General features: G+C 41.5%; 1 protein-coding gene across 3 annotated transcripts; it reads right to left on the bottom strand.

Annotated features, from left to right (window-relative positions):
- Positions 1-2,393: 2,393 nt before the first annotated feature.
- Positions 2,394-18,880, bottom strand: LOC125021366 (plastin-3-like). 3 transcript variants are annotated; one of them, XM_047607399.1, is made up of 16 exons: positions 18,788-18,880; positions 12,315-12,419; positions 12,020-12,171; positions 9,591-9,720; positions 9,253-9,385; positions 8,508-8,589; positions 8,252-8,417; positions 7,996-8,138; positions 7,192-7,287; positions 6,892-7,087; positions 5,672-5,750; positions 5,434-5,551; positions 5,213-5,343; positions 4,662-4,785; positions 3,567-3,691; positions 2,394-3,484 (listed from the first exon to the last, which is right to left on the bottom strand). In XM_047607399.1, exons 2-16 carry the CDS (start codon positions 12,373-12,375, stop codon positions 3,352-3,354), a joined length of 1,869 nt encoding a protein of 622 aa, XP_047463355.1. In that variant the 5' UTR covers positions 12,376-12,419; positions 18,788-18,880; the 3' UTR covers positions 2,394-3,351. The 3 variants fall into 3 exon arrangements, with proteins under 3 accessions (XP_047463355.1, XP_047463357.1, XP_047463356.1); XM_047607401.1 differs by lacking the exon at positions 18,788-18,880 and adding an exon at positions 14,903-15,267; XM_047607400.1 differs by lacking the exon at positions 18,788-18,880 and adding an exon at positions 14,505-14,894.
- Positions 18,881-19,331: the final 451 nt, after the last annotated feature.

Here is a 19,331-nt window from a genome sequence, read left to right as displayed (position 1 = left end):
CAGACCAGTGAACAGTAAAGTACAATCTGCCACTGCTGTCCCCTGTTGGACGTCAAGATTGTTGACGAGCTGTGAAGAAAACCTCGCCAGTTGTCAAGAGAAGAGAGACGACCGATCAAATGCGTTGACATTGAGGCCTCTTGTAATTGTGGAAAAGCAAGTCAACGTCCAATGCAATATTCCATTTTGTCACTTCAAAACTGTTAATTAAGTGGTGCACAACCACAAACAGTCATTTATTTCACAAGGCCCCTTTAAAGGCAGGTGCAGGGTTTTATGATGAAAAAGAAGGAAGAACATAAAAGTTAGGTAGTAACAGAATCTGTGATAAGCGGAAGGAGAAGTAATAAAAAGAAAAACGAAGTGTTATGCTCGTATCATAAAAGGGATACTAAAAAAAGTTGGCGTGGTTTCATTCCTTCAGGTCGCTCCAGTCAATCACATAGATGGGATAGACTCCTTACTAATACTGGACTGTTTACCACTATTTCTGTAGCTTTTCGATCCAGAGTGAGTTTTTATGAGGCCATCTACATTTATTTGTCCCTACAAATGGAGATTGTGTGTTGTACCTATAGAACATATTTAAAGGTGGGACACTGACACTTAAACAAGATCAAACTATTTGCAAATTATGCATTATTTGAAATGATACAACTCAAGAGAAGAGACATGAACTCAGTTTTAAGGGAAGTCTTCATTGATTAAAAGTGAGCATTGACATTTTCGATCCTCTCTTAGTTATTATACATTTTTTTAATTAACGATTGATCCTCATCTTGAATATCGGGAGATGCAGATGAGAGAAACAGCCTGGCCACAGAACCTTAGGCTCAGGCAGAGGTCCGGGCTATAGGGAGACCTAGTGTCTGCTAATGTGAGATAAGGGCTGAGTTTTAGAAAATGGAGTCAGGAGAAATGGCCAGGATCAGGCCTGCAGTAGGATCGGTTTTAAGAGAGCTCTGTTCCCTTAGAGGCCCTGTGATATGTGTAGAACAGGAAAGGTTTATTCTTTATTTACATTCTTGAGACACCGCACAATAATCAATATATTCACCTGTATTGCATCAGTAGATTAGATAATCTTGGCATCCTTTAGATATTATTTTGTCTACGGGTTCCGTCAGGGTGGAACTAACATGGAGCAGCAGAGTGAAATGTTCTTGTGCTCAAAGGCAAAACCTGCAGGCAGGGTCAACCGGAGACCTGAGACGACTCCTTTATGCTTGATCAAATGATTAACGTTTACCATCGTTCAGCCATGTGAATTGTGGATGTATATATGGTAACGTTGGTCTGTCAGTCACCCGCAGACATTCAACGCGCCCAACAATGAATCCTTGTAAGTTCTCTGACCTTTGGTTACCCGCAGACACCCTTCCCTTTGTCTAGGTTGGCACAGATATTCTCTATAGCAGTGGTTCTCAACCCTTTTGGGGTCCTGTGTCCCGTGCATATTTTTGATCTACTCTGAGGACTCCCTCATTCTCAGGGTAGATCAAAAAATTAGCTTAGCTTAATTTTAAGCGCTAACCTGAACATGCACATTAATGAGTTTCCCATTACACCTCCATGTAGATGTTTCACAATAATAGCATTATTAAGAAACGAATGGTGCGTGCCCACTGAAACAGTAGGGGCCTCAAAACTTGAAATGGATGCAGATCGTGATAAGTTTGTATTAACTGTATCATGCAGTAACTTATAACAATGCAACCCGGCATATGATAAATTACACTTGTGAAACAGATGTAATTAGAAGGAAAAGTCCTGTTACCCTCTGTAGTTTACGTCGATAAAGGTCTGTCACGTTCAGGTAAAATAATTCTATTTCTATAAATGTCATATGATCTTTTTAAAAGGATTTTATTTTCACTGACCCCTTGCAATTACACCACAGACCACCAGGGGTGTGGGGACCCTCGGTTGAGAATCAGTGCTCTATAAGACAACGTGTATAACAAGGCATTCTTTTAAACAAGACTTAACTTTAGAAACGTCCTTGAAATACACAATGCCCTTCATGTAAGGACAAGGTTATGAAATAGTTAATATAGTGTGTAAAAATACTATATAAGTGATCATTTCAGCCAAGCTGCCTTTTGTGGGTGTATTTAAGTTGTGGGTGTCCATTCTAGCCTCTAACGTAGCAAGTGTCATTTTAATAAGGCCTTTTTAACACATGATCACTGTCAAAAATTCCACAATAAATCCACTTTGATTCAACAATAAAACAGAAATACTTCCAACAGCACCATTATTTTTTATAGACACTGTAAAAAAAAAATGGTGGTCATATCTATGTTTATTAAAGCAAAGATCAACTTAATGGGATCATCTTGTGGTCGGCTCCATTCAACGCCTTTTCCAGAAACTACCAACAAACGCACGTGCAGTTTTCAACATCTTATTTATTGTTACATGTAAAGTATTTAGGAGTAGACATGAACAGAGGACCAAATACAATCTGGTCCTAGTCATCGAATATCATGAAGCTACCTGGAATGAAGTAACGGTTTATATTTGGTAATGTCGTATATAAATGGAAAAGAAACAGGGAAAAAAACTCAAAGCACAAGTGATCTTTGAGGCGAGAAGGCACAGCAGAAGCCAGGAGAGTCTAGATGGCCTGCTCCTCATCCAACGTAACAAACACAAAAAAAAGAAAAAAAAAAAAGCCCAACACAATAAAGACCAGACATCCCCAAAAAACAGCATTTACATCGCATCATAATCCCAAGAAACAAACAAATGACGAGCACAGACAGTTGGTCATCACTATATTCTGACCTTTTGGCTTCTGCATCCAGATATGTTTGTGGTGTCAGTTATTAAGGCATGCTTGTACTTCATTAAGCAAGAGGCAATGTTTGGGTGTTTTTTTGTCATGTGCTCCACCCTCCAACATCTCTCCTCCCATTTCTTTTTGTCTTCTCAAGCACTTATTCGCAACTATGGTATTCAGGAATGTGTGTTGCTTAGTCAAGGCTATAATTTACTAATCAGTGAGTAAAAATATGTAAACAACCTTGCAGCTGGAAATTTGCATAACTGCTTCAAAAAAAATTAAAATAAAAAAAAGACGCATTCTCCTACATTAAGAGCTCTGCCTTCTGGAAGTTGACAAGAGCCCGCTCTTTAGGATTGTAGCCTCACTTCAAATAAGTGGTCAGCACATTATGCTTCAGAAGACACCTCTGTTGGACAGAAGGGGCAGGGACACGTGCCAATGAATGATTCAGAAAAAAAAAAAAAAAAAAAAAACTTCATTCCTTCAGTTGGGGGAGCTTTTTTCAAAATGCTAACTGCTTGTGGGGAGGAGCAAGTGTCACAAAGATCCCAGCCAGTTGCTTAGACTCGCTTCATCCCCCGACCCATCAAGCAGGCGAAGACTGTCATTACCATTTTGGGCTTGACCTCTACAAGGTCCTCCGGGAGAGCGTAGACACGGGCTCCGATCTTCCTCGCCATAGAGATGGCGTATCTAGAGGGGAAACAGAGAAACTTATTGGTAGAAAGTTCTTCACACATGAAAGGGGGCGGCTGCTCACGCGTCTTCGTCTTACTTGGCATTCTCCAGCTTGTCCTCTTCAGAGATGCACTCGGTTTTTATCAGCTCGTAGTTGATGCTGCCGGGCTGGATGGCGTCAATCAGCTCCAATACTGCCAGACTGGTGCTGATCTCCTTGTCCTGAACACCACAACACAAACGGACGAGGGCTCTTCATATATGTACATGTAACACCATGATCTCAAAACAGTGCTTTCAGTTGCATCTCAGGGGCTTGATGAGTGGTAAAATGGATATAGAGATGCGTTAGCTCTGTGAAATGAGGCCCGTCTCAGTCAGCTAGGTCATTGTATACCCAGACAAAAAAAGCCTAAACAAAGGCAGCTGGACTTGTTGGATTACTTGGCGACATTAACCACGCCAATAACTGGCTTCCCCGTTTCTAAATGACGGGTGTGGAGGTTAGGTTTGAGGGTCTGTTAATAACTAGATACTCACCTGTGGATGAAAATGTTTGGGGACACATGTTGATGACAGATCGGAGGTGGCTGACAGACCCCCTTTATAACCATATCTGAGAAAACTCAAGTCCATCTGCCTTTATTTTAGTTTCAGATCTACAGCCACATTTTTTCATTGTGCTGACGAAAAAGCTAATAATAATAAAACAGGTCTTACAAATTACTTCAACTCTAGACTCAAGTGAAAGTGATGAAAGATAACATATGAAATGAATATGAAACTGATATTTATTGCCTTTGGAAAAACATATGATCACTTTGATTTGGATGTTTCCAGCATGTTTCACAAGTAAAGGCCAGGAACACATTTACCAGCGTGTTGCATCACATCTTTCTGTTATCAACACTGTTGCAATTTCCACACATTAACTCAGGACACCTTTGCTCTTTCATATATGTAGGAGAACAACAGGGGGTGGTCCTTGTCAGACACAATTGCACTTAATAGAAATATTTGTCTGGGGTGTGGCACTTGTAGGGTACAGAGTGCAGGCAGAAGAATACTTAACATAGAGGAAATGAATGGTGTTCGGACACATCCACAATATTGTTGGGAAGAGTGGAAGACAATATGGGGGCTTCTACAAGCATCTAGAAATGAACCTTTGTGAGTGAGAACGATACTTTACCTTAAAACTTGAAATCTTGGTTGATTTTCCAGCCTCTGCCAATGTTTTGTTCACCCATTTTACTATGATGTCATCATTGACTTTCTCTCCGTCACCCAGCTCCTCCAGTACATTCAACGTGTATCTAAAAGAGAGCAGAGGCAGCAAGTGCACGGTGAACAAGTTGAACATTATCCAAACTGTGACACAAAGCAAATCAAATACAAGGAACTACAAAACAGGTCAACAAACATCCAGAGGCAAATGAATTTATGGAAATGTGGCCTCTAGGCACAAACTCGCACTAACAACTTCCTAGAGTAAATATACACGGCTATCGCAATGGATCCGATACCGAACACTGTCGGTAATTGTGTCATTTCAAAATATTGTGCATTGGAGCATTTTTGATGCATAAAATGTGTTCATTCTCACATGTTTTCATTCATTCAACAAGTGTGAAAATCTAAATCTACTAGATATTCAAAAAACAGATGCATGTTTACACAACGTGTCTGTTTTTTGTGCAGCAGTATTCAAACTTCTGTTTTTTTTTTCCTGATCTACCTCACCTCCTCATCAGCTGCCACACCACTGCCAGAGTCAGAGTAGCGTTGCCATCATTCAGGTCCTGCCCGCCGATGCCAACGAGAGAGAACTTTGCAGATTTGCCCAGTTCCACAGCGTAGTTACAATTCTCCAACTGGGAACAATTTAGAAAGGAGATGACATAAGGAATAATAACGATTAAGAATTTAAATGTCTAGAGACAGTTATGAGGAATCCGGCCTACCTTTTTCATGTTGGTTCCCAGTTTAGGGTAAGGCGGTTTGTTGACCTTGTTGTTCCAGTCAACTGGCACTTTAATCTTCTCGTAGAGCTGAAGGATGACCATGGCATCCTGCAGGTCTCTGGAAGAACAATAAACATTGTGCTTAATTATCACATTAAAAGACATATGGAAACAGAACGTGAGATCACATCAGTTATAAAAACTCTTCAGATGCCAGTGAAGTAAGCTGTGTACGTACCCATACAGATGATTGACATGTGGGTTCACTCCCAGGGAGTTCATCCAGTTCCTGAATGTCCTCTCTTCTCTCGTCTCACCTGGACAGCAAAGCATAATGGGAGGTCATGTATGTTTACTGCTGTTACTCTTCTGTCCATTACCACATAAAGCCCACCCAATTAGTTTTGATTGGTTTGATACAAACTAAAACAATGTTGACCATAAAGTTGGAATAAAATATTTTTAACCTCTTCTTCTTCTGAAGTGTAAATCTTCTCATAACCCTAATTGATCAATCTCTACCAAACATAACCAATGTGTATGAATAGGAATAAAAAGTATTCCAACTTCATAGGCAACAGTGAGTATGCCAAAAGATATAAGGCCACTAGTGGCTTGTTGAAGTGGATATTCTGTATTCTATATTAATATAAGGCTGCAGGCTTGTTACACCCATTTTACGACAACTTTGGGCAGCTCATTTTGAAATATTTGGACTAAAACAGGAAGGAAGGCAAGTTTGTTCTTGACCTGAAGTCTTAAACAATGGTTATTGGCTGTGATCCTGTTCTACAGTTTAGAAAGATATCACAGAAGGCAACAATGAAGAAGTCAAGTGACAAATCGTGAAACAGAACGTGCAGAGATCTGGTGATGATTCTGTCTGAAACTGGTTCAGGAACTCAAAGAGCTTATTAGTTTGTCTCTATTCTGATCCACCAGACGTTGCCACACAGAACCAACTCAGAAGTCGTTAAGACACTTGTCAGGTTCTAGCACAGGCTAAACGCAACAACCTGTAGTCTGAGAGCTTTGAAAGCTGGCTAGTAGCGTAGCTAGTGTAGCTAGCTAGCTTAGTATGTTGGTAGACAGTTCTTGTCATCATTGCTAATGAAAATGTGACACAAAAGACATTCTCAACACAAAACACGCCCATAGATGCCAGAAGTCTCTTACAATGCAAATTGTTCCACAACTCTGGAGCTCAGCCACAAGTGCATAACTTGAAGTCTGGCAAGATGGATTGTAGTGTGATTTTGTGATTGTGTCAGAAGTTAGAAAAACAGCCCTCGTCACTTAAGTACTTCCCAGTGATGATAGGATCCTATTTTAATAATTGTTTTCATTTTGGTTATTTCACTTGTGAGACCTGTGTGAGAAATCCCTATTTTGTGGAAGACAAGATAGTTTCTTGCATCTACCAATTTATTCTGTGTATGATTAAAGCTCCACACTCACCTTCCAACAGTCCCCAGTCAATGTCCTCATTCTCGGGTTTGGTCAGCGCTGGATATTTGTTGAACAGATTGGCAACAAAGGCAAGATTGAGTTTGGGGTTTCCACTGACTACGTCAGCTGGGGTGACAAACTGTCGACAGCCGAGCCTGTCGGCCTGCTGCAGCATGGCTTCTGCCCTCTTCACGTCGTCTTTCTCCTGAACAACACACAGAGCACACATGCTCGGGTCAGAGGCCCCGTACGGCTGTTACCATGTGCTGGAGATGCTCAGCTGTGAGCGCTAACTGCCAAAGTGCTTACGCTGAAGCCTGCCATGTTGATGTCGATGCGGGGCTCATCTTCCTCTTTGCCTTTTGGAGAGATTTGATTCAGAAGGTGGAAATAGGCCCTTGAGTCCTGGAAGATAAATGAAAGCAAACTAAATTCAATGCACAATACAACGAGCATGTTTGTGGAACAACTTTCAGTGTGTAAACATTTTAATACATACATACATATAAATGTAATTAATCACCAAAACCACATGCTGATATTGCATTTGAAAGGCCTATTTCCTATATCTAGAATAAACACCGACTAGAACAAAGCAAACAAGCGCAACGTTTGGCAGAAAATATCTACCGTCTGATTTAATGAGATACTTGGTTGATTTAAACCATGTCCTAACTGGGCCTTGCAGTGTAATGAAAATAGCCCACCAACAAATAGTGTGCGTTTAACATAGTGAATGCTATTATTTATCTGAATGTCCTGTTAAAGGATACGTCTCCAAAGAAAGAAATGCTCTTTACTTTAATCCCTAAATACACATTTCACTAGGTCATAGTGTCAGTGAGAGAGACTACTACCCACTCATGTCTATATTTGGAGAAACCGAGGCAGACATTTGGGTGAGTTTGTGCAAACACAAACATGCAGGTTTGCTGATGCCTGTATAGGTAAATGCGGTTACTAAAAAAAGTCCAGGGGAATAAACACATGAAAATGAAAATGGGTTTCGCTTTTTATCGAGGAAGTAATACTGTACCATTTACTTTTGGATTGTTTCTCTATCAGCATGTTTAAATACACCAAGTGAATGTCAATGCCAGTGAGCAAACCCACTTTGATGTCAGAGCTGAAGTTATTGATCTTCTGCCAGCCAGCGTTTTCCAGGTGAAAGTTTGCCCATCGCAACAGCAGCTCTTCTGGAGACAGCTTCATCAGGTCCTCCAGAGTTTCCCCATCTCTCAGCAGTGCTGCAAGCGCTGTTCAGGGGTGTTAATGATCCGTTAAGCTATTTTTATAACAAAGCAGGGAGCCCTAGCAATTGAACTCGAATACATGTTACGTAACGGATCATCCCGAGGGTGACCTGTACCTTCATTTCTGCTGAGTTCGATGTCGGCAAACAGGCCGATCTTGATGATCTGCCACAACAGGCCCAACACCAGATGCGGCTTCCCTTCTTTCAGGTCTAATGCGCCGATATTCACCACGTGGCAACCGATGGCAGAAGCAGAGTTCAAGGCCAGATTCAGATTCTCCTGTAAGAAACAAATCATCAGCGCTGGGGATATTTGCATTGACGTGAGAGAATCTAAAATCAGTACTACCATAAAGTAATTACCACTGACCTGCACTGTAAATGGTGTCAGCTTCTTCTTATTTATGGTCCTCTCATCGATGGTGTCCGGCACGGACAGGTTGATCATTTTGCTGCGGAAGAGAACTTTTATGAGATGTTGGCTACAGTATCCATGTGGTAAAATACAGTAGCAGTACTGAAACATATGGCAACACACTCTGCATGTAAAAGATTTGTGGATTCTCAGGCAGGTTAATGTCAGAAATGTAAACTTTGCAGCATCCTGGCATCAAAGTTGTACCATACCACTGTGTCATTTCTCTAATACTATACAACTTTCTCTATTTTCATCTGTTCTCAATACTGAGTCCTGTTAAGTAAAACTACAAGACTTCATGTTTTCCAGTGTTTCATTTTTATTAAAGGTAAACATATCATAAAGCGGATCTATTTAATGAAACGACCACACTGTAACAAATCTTGTCAGGTTGAGCTGCATCCTAATTACACTGCTCTTTAATATCCCCTGACTTGGCTGTTTCACATATACAAGCTGTTTCCACTTATTAAATTATGTTCTGACCAGTTCAATTCATAAATCTGGCATAGTCAGAGGCCCATATGTGGAACAATGGATCATTTCTGAATATCTTTTATTAAATGTAATATTATTGTAGTGGTTTCAGTGTTTATTTTGCCCCAATATAGGCACATATTTGTACAATTTTCCAGCCAGAACTTGACCAGAAACAGTAAGCGTAACTAGGTGAGGGAGGGGGAGCAGGAGCACTCACCAGAGGACTATACCGTCTCCAACAGACTTGAAGAGGGAGTCTGTGTTGGGATCCATGGGCAGGGCATGTTGGCAGTCGGGGTCGTTTTCCAGAGCGGTGTTGATCCAGTTCACAAAGGCATATCGCTCTTCCTCTGTAAGCGTGAGCATACACAGGAGTCAAGAAAACGTCTAAAATGTCTAAAAACGTCCAAAGTGACAGTATCAGTCACTGTGACCTGTTTCAGTATTTTTAATGTTAAATGAAGAATCTGTGAGTGAACAGGTTCAGAGTCAACAGCCTGTGACAAAGTGGAAGCAGCGAACGGAGAGAAGAAGCCTCTCGTCTGTCTGACGTACCAGAGAAGGAGTGCTGTGTGCCTTCACTCGACAACTCGGACGTCCCTCCGATAGCCAGGATGCCTTCTTTTCTGTTGATGGCCTTACGGAAAGTCTTCGCTATTTCACTGCCCCTCAGCTCTTTGATGATCTAAAACAGGAAAAACAGACCAATTTAATCACAGATTCACATTTATGGAAGACTTCATATGTATTTATAGGCATTCTGATTTAAGTGATCGAGTTGTAGCAATTAGCCAAGTCGATGCAAACTAATTAAAACTTCTGAGAACAAAATGTATTGTTTTTTGTTTTTTTTTTATCATATGATTTACATTTTAATCACAGAACGATAGAGATGTGTTACACTTGTCCAGTCTGAAACAACACTGACAATTCAATACGACAGCTCTGCAACAACGTTATAATATTCAGTTTTTGGTTAGTTAAACACGGTGTTATACTAAACTACACTATACCAACAGGCTCTAATGTGTCTTCATTGCACCATGATGATCAGATGTTTTGGATACAACAGTCTGAAGTGGAGCATAGGTCAGCAGATCTACTGAGATCAGCCATATGTTGCTTTACTTTGATTCTGGTGAATCACCATGTAATCCATTGACATCCTTCCTTTACAAAGACGTTTGATGTAATCAAAAATAATTAAAAGATGATCAATGATTAAAACTATCTCTGGTTACGGTCATACTCAGAGATCTCCTTTCCTTCCCATCCTATCTCATCGAGCCGCTGTGGCAGTCGAGGTCACTCAGCAGACATAGCAGAACTGCTGGTATGTCTACACTGCTATCTATCTGAGCTTTTAAACAATATGAAGGGTGGGACAAAGGCTGCTTATATGTGTATGTGTGTTGTGCATTTAAGTGTATGGGGCACTTCTACAATGTGTGTGAGAGCCATATGTCACGAAGGTTATCAACAGCAACTCTTATCACGCTCCACACTAACACCACCCCTGGGCTTTTCCGCCTGAACATTAAATAATGATCTCTAATGAATGGAAACTACTAATGGGACCATAAAGAGCTCTGTGGTGACAGCTCCTACTCTATCTACCTTATCAGCAACGTACCACATGTGAGCAACTTTATGCAAAGCTGATCTGACAATGTGTATTCTACAGTAATACGCCTGATACTTCCTGCTGCTGAATGTCTCTCACTGCTTCATCAGTGACCTCAGCCCCACATGTTGCAGAGACCACAATGAGCTATTCAGCCTGGCACCGGGAAAACGGGTTTAAAAAGCACAGCACACTTTACCACAAATACACACAATGTGATTGGGTGTTATGCAGAGTAGGTAAAAGGGGTAACCACAACAACGCCACCTGGGCCTTGGGTGGCTTTCTATTCAGGTCTGCACTTTTAGCAAAAAAAAATTTTTTTTTGCTTCAAATGTACATACATGGTCTGGAAGGAGCATGTTCATGTGCACTGAATCTGGGCTGTGTGTGAAAGAGCTCACCTTTCTGGCACATCGGATCATACGCGTGTCCTACGAACAGCATTTAAATGTTCAGATTTGATAAAGCTGGAACATGAGAACAACCTTGTGTCGGCCCTTTGAACCGAAGCCGTTTTGTTTAATTTCGGCGCTTTCATTTCTCTTCTTGTGCAAAGCTTCTGAGCTGAGCAGCCAACAGCAACTCGATCCACCACAGAGTTGGTGATGAATGGGCTGAAAGATGAAGGGATCATCTAACTAGTGCCAATGGTGCGGGACTCACCAGAGAAACTAGGGCAACGGACACTCGCTGTTGGGTCAACACCAAAGAACAGCCGGGTTTAGATCTGGTGTGTCACCTCCACAAACATGAGGTCTTTTACATTGAGCCAATGTCAGTGAGAAGAGAGGGACAACAAAACTACTCAGGGACAACAATTCATTAAGTCATCATTAACAGATTTCATATCCACAACAGAGAATCCATTGTGCAGTTTTTATATTACTTCTAGAAACTATATTATACAAGATACTGTAAGACTATGAATGTGCCAGCAACAGGACAGAACGCGACCGTTTTCTGTCCAACCGTCCTGATCTTGGGATTTTTACTCGCGAGTCACGCCTGCATCAGAAGCCACCCCGTGACGGACTGCTCCTTCATCACTTCTGAAAAGAAATACTGGAACTCACTCCACTTTGCTGACCTCACTTCCACATTCCTGGAGTGTGTGTGTGTGTGTGTGTGTGTGTGTGTGTGTGTGTGTGAGTGCATGCGTGTCAGTGTGTGTGCATGTGTGGCTTGTGGAGGCTTTTCGACTCTCTTGCGCACGAAGCTACTAAAAAGTTGCTTTGCATAGAGGTTCCTCTCACACGGGAGAGGCTGAGCAGAAAACAAAAGACTAATTCATGGAGAAAGCCCTGAGCAAAGGTGAAAACTTGTTGGGCTCCACACCCGGGAACTGTGCACAACTTACCGACAGAAACTCGTCAAAGCTGATCCTGTTGTCGTGGTTGCGATCAAGTTTGTGGAGGATCTCTCGAATCATGTACCCGGGTTGGGCATGGCCGGCCTCTTTAAGGAGCTCACTGAGCTCATAATCACAGATATATCCATTATTGTCCAGATCTGTAGAAACACAGTGAGAACCATTAGGACATTATGGTATCACACCAGTGCTATAAATAAAAAGAAATACCTGGAAACCTCTTACAAAGATCAAATGTTTTATTAAATCATTTTCCTAATTTAGCAACATGGCTTTTACGCACCAATTTTCCCAAAGGTCTCTCTCATCTCCTCCTCCTCTTCTTTTGTGATCTTTCCAGCCATTTTTCTGTGATTGACCTCCTGTGGTCAGTCAGAGAAAGGTGCGACTGCGGAGAAATAAAAGTCATCAGCAAAGTCTCCACATGACATGAAGGACAAATACAATACACTAGAGTCAGTAGTCTCAGAACAGGCAGCAGACTGATGTTTTCTGCCTCTTTGCCACAGTGACATTTCCTCTCCCCATCTTCTGTGGGGTCGAGAGAAACTCTTAAAATAGCAGCTTATTCACTCATCTCACTAATCCCCACCCCAGCTAATCACAAGTACCATTCTTGTGAGCTCTTTTCCTTCCCCAAGTTCGTCTCGTTCCCCTAATCAAAGTAATTTCCTGTTAGTTCCTTTATGCAGCAACAAGCCTGTACTGTAATAAAACTGCCAGAGGCTTTGGATGATTTTACCATGTCTAATAAACTGGCTTAGTGCACAGCATCTTCTAAAATTAACCACGTTTTTTTTTTAATATATATTATTATTATCTGATCCACACAACAACTTAAATAGTTACTGGCAGCTGGAATGAAAAGCAACCATGTCTTCATCCAGTTTTAACAACATCTGGCGTAAAAAGAAGCCCCATGAGAGTTCTGGCGAACTAAACCATGCTCACCCAAGACGCAGATATGCTTAAATGTGTAAAGATTCAAGCCGCAAAACCAGGCGATCAGTCAATGAGTTGTTTTGCTTAAGAAAAGCCACTGTGTTCTCAGCCTCCTCCGAGGCAAGGCAACCATCTGAAAATGAGGAATTTCTCCCAGTGCCTCCTTTCCCGTTGGGTAGTGGCGGAGGAATGCACCAGAAAAAGGGCAGAAAGAGCTTCCCTTACATAGAGGTGAGCAGGGCGTGCTGCCTCCCTCTCCAGAGTTAAACTGGTATGATGGCATTCCTCTCCGAGTGTTCAGAAAACAACATGAGGCTTATGCTGCGGTTAACTGGGGACCAAAGATTTTTCCAGACAGAAAAGTGTTCCCTTTTCCTGAGTCAGTGAACAGACTGCTGCAGCACATTAGTCAGAAGTTCTGAGCAAGGCTATGTCTGGTTTTCACAACGCACCATGTGGAAAGCCACATTAGGGAATATGTGAGCATCTAGTTAATCAAATGGATTTGGTGTAATTATTTAAGGATATTCACTTATGTGTTCTCTTTGTGGCCACAGCAGCATCAGACAATCAGACAAGCAGACAAACAGAAGTGTAGTAACTGTGCAACCTCTTTAATGAATGAAACTATTAATAGTATTCATGGGGGGTGATTCAACAGAAGCCATGTGGTCTCCGAGTTGTGACTCAGTTCCTCTTCCTACAAACCAAACAACGTACTGAATTAAAACAAACGCTGTCCTGCAAAATCGAGTAGGCTATCAAGTAAAATCAGAAAACGTCTTTGTCGGATGACATGATTTTAAATGCCTCCCCACAAACAACCGAGAACGCAGTGTTTTTCTTCCGTGAAATAACACTAAATCAGGGCAACGACAAACTCCTGACTAAACGATTAGGAAAAGGTCGGTGCCAGCACTGCTATATTTAACTTTTCTCCAGAAGGATGTGAAATGTGGCCGCTGAAGTCAGCTCGGCTACAATAAGGCCCAACAAACATTACCTCATTTGCCAGCCCCTGTCACACCCTCGACAGAGGCAGAGTGGAAACAGAAGAGGGGTTAAGTACACGGAGCGAGGGCACAGATGGCAGCGGACAAATGCGAGACGTATCACTGGCGGCCCAGAAGAATAGGGGGGTTTGTAGTCACCGCCACAAACCGCGGCAATAAATCCTGTGCTGCACAAGAAAATGAGTCCGGAGTGTCAGGCTCCAAAGACAGTTGCCGTCTTTGACAGCTGGACTGTATGTGCCGAGAGAAAATTCCTGCAGTGTTCAAACCGAATGCAACGTCGAACTCCTGAACGGAGCGTTTGCCTAAAAGCATTTTAACACCTCCGATCAAATTTGAGCACATTACTTAAACACTTCGGATTATCAAATACAACAACGTAGCACAATGTTACGAATAAATATTCCAAAACACAAGACTGACTGCTGAATTGAAATTAATGGATAAAACAATAACACACACGCTCGCTTGTATTAGTTCTCTGTCATCTGGAACAAAACAGGAGCAACCGGACTTACTTTGTAGTCTTCAAAATTTTTCACCACTCATTCAAGACGCTCTCTCCGTTCCCTCGGTCCTTCTATCACTGAATATCAGCCATGCGCAAACTTTTCTCTCCGAGCTCTAACTTTAATTGTCGAGCCAAAAACAGCACACTGACGCTGTTTACAATCGCCTTTGATGGATCTTTCAGTCAATTTTCGAGCCGAGAGGGCTGCTCCCAGATGGCCGAATTAAATGTGTAGAGTCGACACGCCCGCCAGTGTTTCACCCACAGTTACGTGGGAAATGCGAGGCACACACAAATAGAATGGGCACCCTTCCCAAGTGCGGTTCAACTCAAATGCGCACACACCCAACACAGTCTGCGAGAACATGGACGTTTTTTTTTTTTTTTTGTTTTTTTTTTACTCACGATCACAATCGCCTGCAGATGTGAAACACGAGCAACTCCTGAGCAGTCTCTAACCCCGGCCACCCTGTATTTCCTTTTCAGGCTGTGTGGATAAGGTAAGCATAACCAAACGGACAGGTAAGGAGGAGGTGATGACAACAAACACTACATGAGGACAGTGTGTACAGCTGCAAGGACAGAACCCTGGGCTGTCTGTGTATTATGAAGCTCACAAAACCTGCAAATATGGTGACTCATCGAGGAAATATTCAAGTGAAATGGTCCCTCGACGGGTCTCTTAGGCTTCACGAGGTGCTCTTTATAATGTAGTTGTAGTTGTAGTTGTAGTAAATGACGTCGAAATGCCCCTTGATAGTAGAGATGTTAACACACGACAACTAACACACAATGGCTTAAGAATGCCATTGGACAGGTTGCAGTGGTGATGCTGAATTAGTTGGATTAGTCCGTTTCTGCCACAGGTAGACAGCCACACCTAAGCATTAGCCATTACGTAACAAAAGCAGCATGAGGCCTTATCCTTTAAATACTACGTGGTGAGATGGTTCATCTCAAACACCGCCCTGTCCTTACGCAAGCATTATGAAGAGATTTCTGACCTCTCAGAGAAACTGCTTCTAGGGGAGCTGAAAAACAGATTTAACGCTTTAATAGAAACATGCATTTTAAACGGTGCAAAAACTATTAGTAAAGGATAAATGTAACTTGATCACTTTCACCAAGTTGCATAAACGGTGAAGGCGTCTGTTTAAAACCCTGACAGCGCAGAAAGTGGAGCAACCTGTTCACTCGCACAGGTGGAGGAAACTAAACGTGTCTACGCCTCCACCTCCTGCTCATTCTTGACTGTCTGGTTTGTCTTCACAAAGATAACATCAAGCACATGATGTGTGTATTAAAAACACCTACAGTGGGTGCTCATGTGGATCCAGAGTGAAAGTGAGGGACGCTCATGTTTGACTACTGTAAAGCATAACACACAGGGTCTGAGCAATGAAGGCCATTCGAAAATGGCCACTTGAGGCTGGATCCAAAAGGCTCCCCATAGATCTCTGCGTTAAAAAGCCTTTACTTTACAGCAATATGTCTACAGCCTGCTAAAAAAATTTGGTCACAAATGTTTATTTCACTCATGAAAATTATACAGGGAGTGATTTTCTTTTCTAATTCATTCATTTGTTTTTATTTTTTTTATTAAGTTTTAAACTTATGCATCACCGTGTTCCCGCTTTGAGTGACAGGTGACATATATGCGCTGCCAGAGGCTGCTAGCTGCTAGCCTTGGTGTCTCTGCTAGTCCTCAGTTTGAGGTTTTGGTTAATTTTGGATAATTTTATGTACATGGCTGCTTTGCTGCAACTCCTACCAGAACAACCGATGAATGTGGAGTATTATTTATATGGTCGGTGCCAAACATAGCCAGCCTGGTAGCTGGAGTTAACTATCTAATTAGCCTCAGGCTAGCCTTGCAGTAAGGCTCCAGACTGTCAGTCAGACTAACCTGGATCCAGATAAAACGTTGGTCTACATGCGGGTGTCAAACTCCTTTCAGTTCGGGGGCCACACACAGCTCAATTTGATCTCAAGTGGGCCGGACAGGTATGATAGCATAATATAAATAATGACAACTCCAATTTTTTTCCATTTATTTTTTTGCAAAGAAGAAGTACTAAATTAGGAGAATGCTTACATTTAACAAACTATCCTGGTGTTTAGTCCTGTGTCTCAGAGTTCTGCAAACTTATCTTACTAAAACAGTGGTCAAATTGAGGCCATCTGTTTTTTTCATTGAAATATTGCAGTCTTCTATGTAAATTCGCCACTTTGCATATTCATAATGTAGGCCAGATTAGACCCTCTAGCGGGCCACTTTTGGGCCAGAGTGACAACGCATCTCCACTTCCTTGCAGTGACCAAACTATTTTCCCGTGGATATGAGCGCCGTCAGTGCAGTCCAGAGTCTGATCAGTACAGTCCGAGAGTGGAGCCACACGGAGCTACAATATCGATAAGCAGACCACACTTCCACCACAGAATCACTTGCATTTTCATTTAATTAATAGAGCACACTGCTCTATCTCCACCGGGTACAATGAAATGTTGAATTATACACTGTACTTGTTTTTTTATTTTTTACAACTGGTAGCTGCCATTATGTCACATCCTATTTCTATAGCAACAAATGAAACACGCCCCAAAACATGATACTTGAATATGGATCAACATTATATGAATTGATTTGATGTCTACTTTAGTGTTTTAGTTTGGCAAAAGTCGCATCCACTAACACGTAGGAGGTGAAATCTAGTATATACAGTCAATGGCCCCAACATGACCCCCCTTGAACGTTTTTAGAGTATCTGAATGTGGGCGGAGTAAATCACAACCAATATGGTGACCACAGGGTCCTCCCTCTTGGGAGCGTCATTTCGCTCTTTCAAAATCTAATGGCTGACGTCACAATGGGTTTCTCCATAGTACGCGCAGTCAATGCACACATCCCACATACGTACCTTCATGGGCAATTTGACCACACCAACTAGGGTAATGACAGGCACAGTGACTGGCTGGCAAAATGAATTACAGACTTTTTCTTAATGACACAGGAAGCGCACCTTCTCTGCTGCTACTGAACAAACGTCTCTTGAGTCCTGCAATCTTATTTTGGAGTTAAACACCTCTGCCATCCAGCAAAGACTGTTGCTGCATGCAGAGTTGTTGAGACCCTTCACCCCCACTGTAGTCACAACACACCTCTTGTTCCAAGTAAGGATATTTATCAAGTTAAAAAGTAGGTCTTTCTGATATGATCAGACGTCCTTGTTCCAACAGTGATCCACAATTGAAATCCCAGATGTAAGTAAGTATTCTGCAGACCCAGATGGGCTCCAGGAAAAATCTGGTTAATCACTCAGCGCAGTAAACACGCTTACATGGAGCACACACAAAAAAACAATGTTTGCATGGACAAGCTGTCTTATTTCGCTATTAAGACAGTACCAGCGTGCAAAAAAGAAAAAGCACATGTCCTTTGAAAGATAAAAAGAAATACTATACAATGACTGAAATTGGTAACACCTCACACAAATAGATGTGACACGGGCTGGGAAGGGCATGTCTATTAAATACAAAGTAACACATTTACTAGCATCATATAGACAACGTCAAAGAAAATGGGTAATCTGTAATCAGAAGAGCAAACACTGCGGTTACACACACCTAGCATTCCAAAAGGTCTATTGCACTGGGCTTATGTGCAGACTGTGTGTGTGTGTGTGTGCGTGCGTGCGTGCATGTGAGCATGTCATTTATAAGCCAGTGCCGGGAAGATTTTTTTTTCTTGAAAAAAATCTTCACACAATATGTCTGGCTCCACCTATAAGGTTTCCTCCGGTCAACGGCGGCGAATTAAAGATTCTGTCTTTTGGCATTTTACATTTACAGACATTTCTAAAATCTCAAAGAATACGAGAGTATCTTTTTTTTTTTTTTTTAAGTACATAGTTCCACAACGGAATAAGCTTATCTTCTGAGTTACTAGGGGTTACCTTACTTGCGTCTGTCAGAAGTAGTTGCTTATTGTAAAAGTTGAGGAATTAAAGCAGTCAGAGAGCGTTTTTATCTCAGAGTTTAATCACTTACGCAGCGCCGTGAGGATGAATAGGCTACAGTGAAGGAGTAGCTACAGCTAGCCGGTTAGCGACAGACATGTAAGTTTTACAGACGGGAAACTATCCCTGTTTACTCCTGCAAATCCGCCCAACTAAACACATGATAGCAGAGAGGACAGATTATCACAAGAGTGTTTGGAATAACTGCAAAGGAGACAAAGCCTTGCTGTTAAGTAGTTGTTGGCGTATAAATTACCAGGAAATTGGTACTCACACTGTCGGTGCTCCTGAAATTCCAGACAGCGTCCAGTTCAGTGTCCTGCCTCCTCCACGTAGAGACAAAAGTAGACTGCAGCTCTCGGGCCGCCCACCCAATGATGTCACAATGAGATGTCGGGGCGTGGCGTCAAATTTATGCCAAATATTTAAATAAAATATGTAAATCGATGCCATTTTTATATTAAATTAAACTCTTATTTTTTAATCAGTCAGACGTTTTTGACCAATTTAACCAAATTCCCTTTTTACTACTAAAATTCTACAAAAAACCCTCTTGAGTATATGATGAACATACTTGTACATGCAAAATACAATATATATATAATTAATAAAGAGTCGCCTGAATGACTACATTAATAGATTTTTCCTAAATGGAATCAATTTGGTTGCCTATTTATCCTCTAATTTATTTTTATGTGTATCTATATTTCTCTGTATATGACCCATTGTTATTGTTGTTGATCATTTTATTTTTTGTATTTTCCTCTGTTGTTGTATTTTCTAAATGTAAATCAAATAGTAAAACTTGAGGCAGAAAT

Source organism: Mugil cephalus, chromosome 15, assembly GCF_022458985.1.
Source record: "Mugil cephalus isolate CIBA_MC_2020 chromosome 15, CIBA_Mcephalus_1.1, whole genome shotgun sequence".
In the NCBI taxonomy this organism is placed as follows: Eukaryota; Metazoa; Chordata; class Actinopteri; order Mugiliformes; family Mugilidae; genus Mugil; species Mugil cephalus.
This window is presented reverse-complemented; position numbering and strand designations above follow the sequence as displayed.